The 7,268-nt window shown below is 55.5% G+C and overlaps 1 protein-coding gene across 4 annotated transcripts in view; it reads right to left on the minus strand.

The window, feature by feature from the left end:
• The window catches only part of SSBP3 (single stranded DNA binding protein 3), a 154,933-nt gene extending 153,497 nt beyond the window's left edge, over nucleotides 1–1,436 (minus strand). Inside the window, exon 1 of one of the 4 annotated variants that reach the window (XM_074334759.2) lies at nucleotides 820–1,436. In XM_074334759.2, the coding sequence (XP_074190860.1) occupies nucleotides 820–875 (56 nt within the window). In that variant the 5' untranslated portion in view covers nucleotides 876–1,436. The remainder of the gene's footprint in view (nucleotides 1–819) is intronic. The other 3 variants (XM_074334761.2, XM_074334760.2, XM_074334762.2) reach the window with 3 other exon arrangements.
• Between the last annotated feature and the right edge of the window lie 5,832 nt (nucleotides 1,437–7,268).

The following is a 7,268-nucleotide window of genomic DNA, read 5'->3' on the forward strand; positions in this document are numbered from 1 at the left end:
AGGAGACGAGTTACCTCAAACTGCTGGGGGCCTGGAGAGCAGCCCCCAAACTTGAACTTCCAAGTGGCGACTTCCAAACCCACCTAGGTCTCTCAAACTCTCAAGCCACCCAACCCCCGAGCCTCCCTCCTTCTCCTGACTCACTGCTGGCCACCCTCTCCCCAGCTTTGGGTGTCCGGAGAGACTCAATCCTGGACTCCGGGGTGTGCGGCGAGCTCTGGAGAGAGCAGCAAAGCGCCGCCCTCATCACCTCCCCCCTAAACAACTGTCCCCCAAGCCTAGGGCCAAGCCGGCGCCGCCGCCCCTGCCCAGCCCAGCGCCCCGGAGGACATGGGGCCAGCAGCGAGGCCGAAGGCAGGGACGGGAGAGCGCTCCCGGCCGAACAAAGCCCCCGGCACGCACTCCTCACGCCGCGGGCGGACAAAAGGAACCTTCGGGGCTGCAGAAGCCACGCGCCCCCTGCCCGCGCCCGGTGGGCAAAGTGCAGCCACCGCGGCGTGCGCCCCGAACGGGGCGGGCGCCCGGCTAGCTCACGGGACCTCGCCCACCCCTCACCGCGAGCTCCCGCGCCCGGCACGCCCCGCAGTCACCAAGTGCCCCCTCTCGCTGTGGCGTCCCCCGACACCCCTTCCCCGACCCCCCAACCTCCGCCGGCTCCCAACAATGGGCTCTCTCCCACGCCGCCCGCCGCGGCCTCGGAGACGCGGCTAGGCAGGCGGCGCCGGAGCCCGGGGTGCAGCAGCCCCCTCCCGCCCGCCCACCTGCCTCCCACCGCCCGCCATCCCGCAGCCCCGCGGCCACTTGGAAAATAGGGCTTACTTTTCTCGAGCCTGCCCGTCCGAGGGCACCGCTGAGCCTTTGCCTTTGGCAAACATGGTTTGCAGAGAAGAGGGCGCCGAGCCTGGCCGCCGCCGCCGCTACCACTCCGGCTGCTCCCGAGCTGCCCCTCGCTCCCGGCCCCCTCCCCGGCGCTCGCCCGCTCGCTCGCTCGCGCTCTCCTCGCCGCGCTCCCCTCCCGCCCCCCCCAGGCGCTGGCTCCGCGCTCTTTCCAGCTGTCAAAGCGTCAGCCCCGGCCGCGGCCCCATCGCCCTGGAACTCCTCCCGCGCCGGCTCGGCCTGGGGTGCCGGTGCCGCCGCCGCCGCCGCTAGTCCGCCGGCCCGGCTACCCGCTGGCTCTCTCGCGCGCCCGCCCGCCCAGCTCCGCCTGCGCCGCCCTCTGCGCCTCCGGCACCGCTGCCACCGCCGCTGCCGCTGGTCTACTTGGAGCTCAACCGAACGTGGCTACCCCGGCGAGGGAGCGAGGCGGGCGTCAACGTCCCGCGATTGATAGCCACCCCGGCCAATCGACATAAGGGGGTGGGTCCGGGGCGGTCCGGGAGGGACGCCCTGTCAGCGCCCGGCAGCGGCAGTCCCTGCCTTGGCTGCCTCTACCAAGCTGCTACCCCTGCTGCTGCGGGCGGACCGGGGGTATCCGGGGGCGCAAGCTTCTTTTCTGTAGATGTAGGGCGGGGACACGAATCGGGATGCGGGAGTTCTGGTCTCCCGGCCCTAGCGAGGAGGGGGGTTTGACCAGCGCTCTCCGCGGCGTGGACCACTGGGGGTGGGCGGGGGGAGTGGCGCTGCGGCAGCGTCGGCGGGGAGGGGGCGCGGACCCCGAAGCCGAGGGCCGCGGGCTCCCTCTCGCCACGTCCCTCTCCCTTATCTGCCCCTCACCTCCCCCCGCCGCTGCCCGTGCTGGTCCGGTCCTTAACTCCCCCTCCCCCTCGCTGCCCTCCCACGGGCTCCGACCCCGACCCCTCCCCAGACTCCAACCCGGCCCTCCCGTCCGCCCCGCCTCCGGTACTCTCTCTCTCCCAGTCTAGCTTGCGAGCGCCGGGTCGGGGGCTCCACGCTGCGAGTCGGGCGCTGGAGCCGGCGCCGAGGCGCGCGGCTACTCCTTTACTAGATCATTAAAATACTTTGGAAAACCCCAAAGTGGAGCCGCGAGAAAACGGCCCTTGGCGTGCTTTGGGGAGCCTGGGGGAGGGGATGGGGGACTTGGGCTAAGAGAAGGGAGAGTGATTGCCCCCTAATTTCTAAGATCTGCCAGCCCTGGCAAGTTAGCCCCTCGGCTTCTCCGCGGGAGACGGTGCCATTCTGGGGTAGAGGGGCGTCACCTGGGCGCTCTGCGACGCAGAATGCGCGCCACAGAAATCTGCAAACTTCAAATAAATGGAGCTAAATTGGGGAGTGGGTGACGAGAGTCAGGCATGGGGGGAGGGGAAGCTTCCATTGTCAGTGACCCAGGTGTACAATGGGAAATTGAGGGGGGGGTTGGCAGAGTGACCCAGCTATATGCTGCTGACTCCTTTCTGCCCACGTCGAAAACCCCGAGGACACACTGTGAGTTCCTCATTAGAGACTCTGATGACCAGAAACAAGCGAAATAGGGGAGGACTCCCCCATTTTCAGACTGTTTTTAGAGCGCGGTTCCCTTTAAATGTGGTAAAACACTGTCCGCACTGTCTCTTTAAAAGAGTCAAGCAGAAAAAGCTGTGTAAGCGCTGATTGGCTGCCTGTTTGGATACATCTTTAGGGGAGCCTTGAAACTGTTAGCCTAGGTTGATTTTTTTTTTTTTTTTTTTTTTTTTTTTTTAGCTGTGCTGTTCCAATAAACAAGTAACGCCCCTCCCCCTAACATGCCTCACTCCAAACAATTAAAGGATAGGTCAGTGTCCTGGGGAAAACACGTTTCAAGTAGGAAAACTCAGAACTAGATTTCAACAATATAAAGAATAATTCCCTACTATTAAAGTTTGCTTATTTTGATCTGTAGAAAAGAGAAAAGGGGCTTTTAAAAGAAATGCCCCGCAGCAAACAGATCTGCATTGGTTGAGGAAGGAGACTCTGGGTGCGTGTTTTTTTTGGAATAATGTTCTCCATGTAACAACCTCCCTAAATTAGAATACAGCCAGGCCCGATGGACCCCTTTGGACATACTCTGTTGTCTGTTAGGACCTGGAGCTAACAGAAGATGGGCAGAAAAAGGGAAACACTGAACCCTAGTCTGCTTAGCCTCTAGTTTAAAGGTTGTTTTGTGAATGAGAGAGTCATGGAGGTTGGGAGGGAGTTGAAATACAACGATAGGGGAGAGTAGGAAATAATTACAGTTACTTTTTTCCCCTAGGCGGTTTAATTTAATAGGGCTAACTTAAGGTACCTTAGAGCCCACACTAATTAAATTGGTCTGTTCATACCCTTCTCCTGGACTTCTATTTTTGATGGGCTAGGAATGGCCAGGGATGGCTTGTCAACAGACTGACTCACAAGAAGCCTGACTCATCTTGGGTCTGCAAGGCCCACAAATTATATCGGTTAGGTCCTGACTAAAGGAAAACACTGCCCTTCTCTGGCCCTACTAGTGTGGGACTCTAGTAAGTTGGCCATGCCCTATCAATGTCAAGGCTGCAACATAGGCATATCTGTTTATGCATCATTTTCCTCATTTGTCAAATGAAAGGGGGGATGGGGAAGTAAGAGATCTTCAGTATCTCTTGAGAGTCTAATGTTCTGTCATGCTGATTTCCCTTCTATAGTTTTCTTTCCCAACTCCCCACCCTGAAAAAAGGACTAGCACCTCCTTCCAGAGTGTGTAGCAAGACGAGAGGGGTCGCTTTGGGGGACCCTGTGCCAAGCACTCTGTCCCTTTGCTTGGGGTTTGATGTAAAATGAAGCCCTGTTTCAGTAGGTTCATGGTGGAGCTAAAAGAGACAGTGGAAGGGCCCAGGCAGAGAGAGCAGGGAGCCCCCCACCCCACCCCAGCCTGCTGGAGAGAAGGGAGCTGACGGGTTCCCAGGAAGCAGGACAATTCAGTAGCCCCAACTAGGTGTGCAGCTGCTGGCACTACGATCTAAAATGCAGTCACATCAGAAGCAAGTCCAAACACTCAGGAATGCCATTTGAAACCCCTACCTATCTTTCCCCCCTGGATCCACCAGTCTCCTCCTTCAGCAGAAGCGTCTGCTGATGTGAGTCCCAGGGAAGTGTTATTCATAAGTGTGCTTTGTCTTGTATACTGACATGGAAACAAGTCCTTGGACCTGGTTTCTCTCCCTGGAGAGCCTCCCACCCCAGACCCCTTCTTTGACCATTTCTTAATGCTAACATCCTCTCCAATGCTACTCTTCCACAATGCTCCCCTGCTTTTCACTTCTGAAGTAAAACCCACCCCTCCATCCCTCTGCTTGGTCTCATTTTGTATGAAGCTCCATAGTAGCTCTCATTAGTTCTGCCTATTGTTGTAGCCAGTTGTTTACCGTCTGTCTCCTGGGCCAGACTGAGGGGAAGGGGGCGGGGTGGGGGAGGCAGGAACTAACTCTGAGTCATCTATGTGTCTCCAGCACCCAACATAGGTTCAATACCTGTGTGCATGTTAACATTCAACAAACACACCAGGGGCTACAGGGACCACAAGAGGAATATGGTCGCATCCCCAAAGTAGCTCTGGGCAGAGTAGGGAGATAAGAAATGGACACCGCCAACAGTAGGATTAGATAAGGTCACTCCCCCAGCCTCACCTACCTAAGCTACTGGCCCCCTGGAACTACTGTACTTTCCCATCCCAGAATGTACTAAGTGGTTTCACACATCCACCCTAGACTCATTCATTCTTTCTCCCTCTCTTTCTTCCTGACACCCTCCTTTCTTCTTTTTCTCCCTCTTTCCCTTCCTTTTTTCCTTTCTTTCTTTTAGGACATGTTTATTGAGCATCTACTATGTACTAAGCACTGTTCTAGGCACTGGGTAATAAACAAATTCCTTACCCTGTGGAGTTTACACTGTTGTGAAATCTTCTGTCCAAAAGCCGCTTCCTATAACAGACTCATACCACTTCTTCTAAAATCCAGCCTGGGCAGGTAGCACTTCCTCCAGAAAGCCTTTCCAGGAAGCCCCCTCTGAGCTCCCAGTCTGGGCCAAGTGTCCCCTGTGCCTCCCCCAATCACAACTGATTGCTGTTGGCCACACTGCATGGGTGTGGTCATGTGTACGTTGTTCCCCCCACTGGCCAGGGAGTGATCACCTGTGGACCCCAGGGCCTAGCAACTGTGGTGAAAGGAACAGAAGTGAATAACTGAGTGAACAGCATGTGGAGAGACGGGCAGGCCAGGTGAGAGAGAAGAAGGAAAGGTCAATTCCAAGCTTACGCTAGAATGGCCACTCCTTCTCAGAGAAACTGGGGCAGGGCAGAAATCCTGGGCTCTGGGATTAGGTTGGTGGGGGCCCCCAGAGGATGGCAGTTAAAGGAAAGTGATTTCAGGCCCATGGGCTCAACCCAGGAGTTGTGCCTGCCGAGGATGCTAGAGGAGCTCATTTCCTCTCCCTGGTTCCAGCTATATTTCAGTATTCCTCACAGCTGCTGGGAGGATGGAGGCTCCCCTGGGGGGCTGATTGAAAGGACACTGAGCATTCGGCCCATCCCCCTCCTGCCCACTGCACACTGGGTACTGGAATTGCGTGGAGACAACTCTGGTCAAAAACTTGGGCTGCTCTCTACCAGGGGAGACCTGGGCCCCGGCTAGTCAGCCCCGGTTTTAGCAGAAGTTCCCCCAAGGGGATCAGGGGCCTCCATGGGGGGAATGCAAAATCCAGACCTGGTTTTAACCTGGTTTAGGTGTTGCTGGTGACCTTTGAGCAGGTGACATCCCCTCTCTCAGACTGTCTGTAAAAGGAGGGTGTTAACACCTGTGTCAGAAGCAGGCAGACGGACTAAGTGCAGGCACTGATGGAGAAGCACCTGCTGGGATGCTGGCCGCTGGACAGTGGAGCATCGCAGCTTTGCAGGCTGTCTGGAGGCTCAGCAGAGATAGTAATTGGGGAAATGTTTCATAAATTGAAAAAGATGGTTACTCCTGATGTTGTTAGCATAGCAGAGCCATCAAACAGAGAGGTACTAAGGAAGAAGGAAGTGGATATGTTTAAAATCGAGTGTGTTTTGACATGTCCTCTGATGGACGCATACCTGTCTGTCCTGCGCCAACTTGTCACAGCAAAGCGGTTTTAGGCAACTTCTTGAATGGGCTTAGTTCTATCTAGAAAGCACCTACTGAGTGCTCAGCCCTGAGCCAGGAATGCTGGGAAGTACAAGAAAATACAAGGCAAGGTTCTGCCACTGGTCTCTGGGGAGAGGAAGCTGATGCTGTTGTCCTTCCCAGGTTCCTGCTGTGCCTCCCCCACCTCCTCTCCAGAAGATCCGGGACTTGAGTTCACTCCCACCGTGTTCTCCATGAAGTCTTCTGAAGCATCCGTACCAGGGTACAGCTTACCCTTGCGTCCTCTACCCAGCCTTGGACCTACATGTTTCTGTTTTCTCTCACCTTTGCTCATGCTGTTCCCTCTTCCTGGAACACTTTCTTCCAGATCAAGGCTTCACTCATCCACTCACTTCCTCCAGGACCCTGATCAAACATCCCCAGAGCCCCTCCCCTAATGAACCTCTGTGGAATGATACCTGCCCCCCTTATCCTGTTCTATTTTTCTCCATAGCAACCATCACCACCTGACATATTATGTTTGCTTATTTTTTTCTTACTTATTTCCCTCATTAGAATTTAAGCACTGTGGGAGTTTTATGCCCACTTTTAAAACAGGTACTTAATAAAAATGTGTTAAATGTTGACTAAAAGAATTCATTTAACAAAGGCTTTCTGATACGGGCTGGGTGGGCATCATGGTAGGTGCTGAGAATGCAGTGGTGAGCAAGCCGACTGCAGTCTCCTTCCATGTGGAACTTCCAGCCCAGCAGAAAAGACGAGTGTTACTTCAATAGGCACACAGATATATATGTCATTACAAACTGCCAGGTAGGGGATGCTGCAAGACCAAATAGCAGTGAGTCTGACCCTGTGGAGAAGGAGGTGGTAGTCAGAGAGGGCTTTTCTGTGGAGGTGACATTTTAGTTCTAAGGGATGTGAAAGAGTTAACCATTGACGGAGAGGATGTTCCAGGCAGGGAAGAGAAGTCTCTGCAGCAGGGACAAGCCCTGCCAGGTGGAGTTATTGATAGCTAGTCTTGTGGCTGGAACAGAATGCCCAGTGGTTCCACAGGTGTCCCTTGCCATGGTATCAGAGAAACCCCAGAGCAGAAAACAAGAGTTCCTTGGCATAGCTGAGGGGAGCTGCTGTTGGGTAACACTGTGGGAAGCAGGTTACTATAGCAATGGCTGGAGTCAAAATGGGCTGACCACTTTCATGCCCATTATGATGCCTGGCATGGGGTAGGGTGGGGGCACC

The sequence above is a fragment of the Rhinolophus sinicus genome, chromosome 14 (assembly GCF_057876585.1).
Source record: "Rhinolophus sinicus isolate RSI-liver-muscle chromosome 14, RSI-T2T, whole genome shotgun sequence".
Classification (NCBI taxonomy): domain Eukaryota; kingdom Metazoa; phylum Chordata; class Mammalia; order Chiroptera; family Rhinolophidae; genus Rhinolophus; species Rhinolophus sinicus.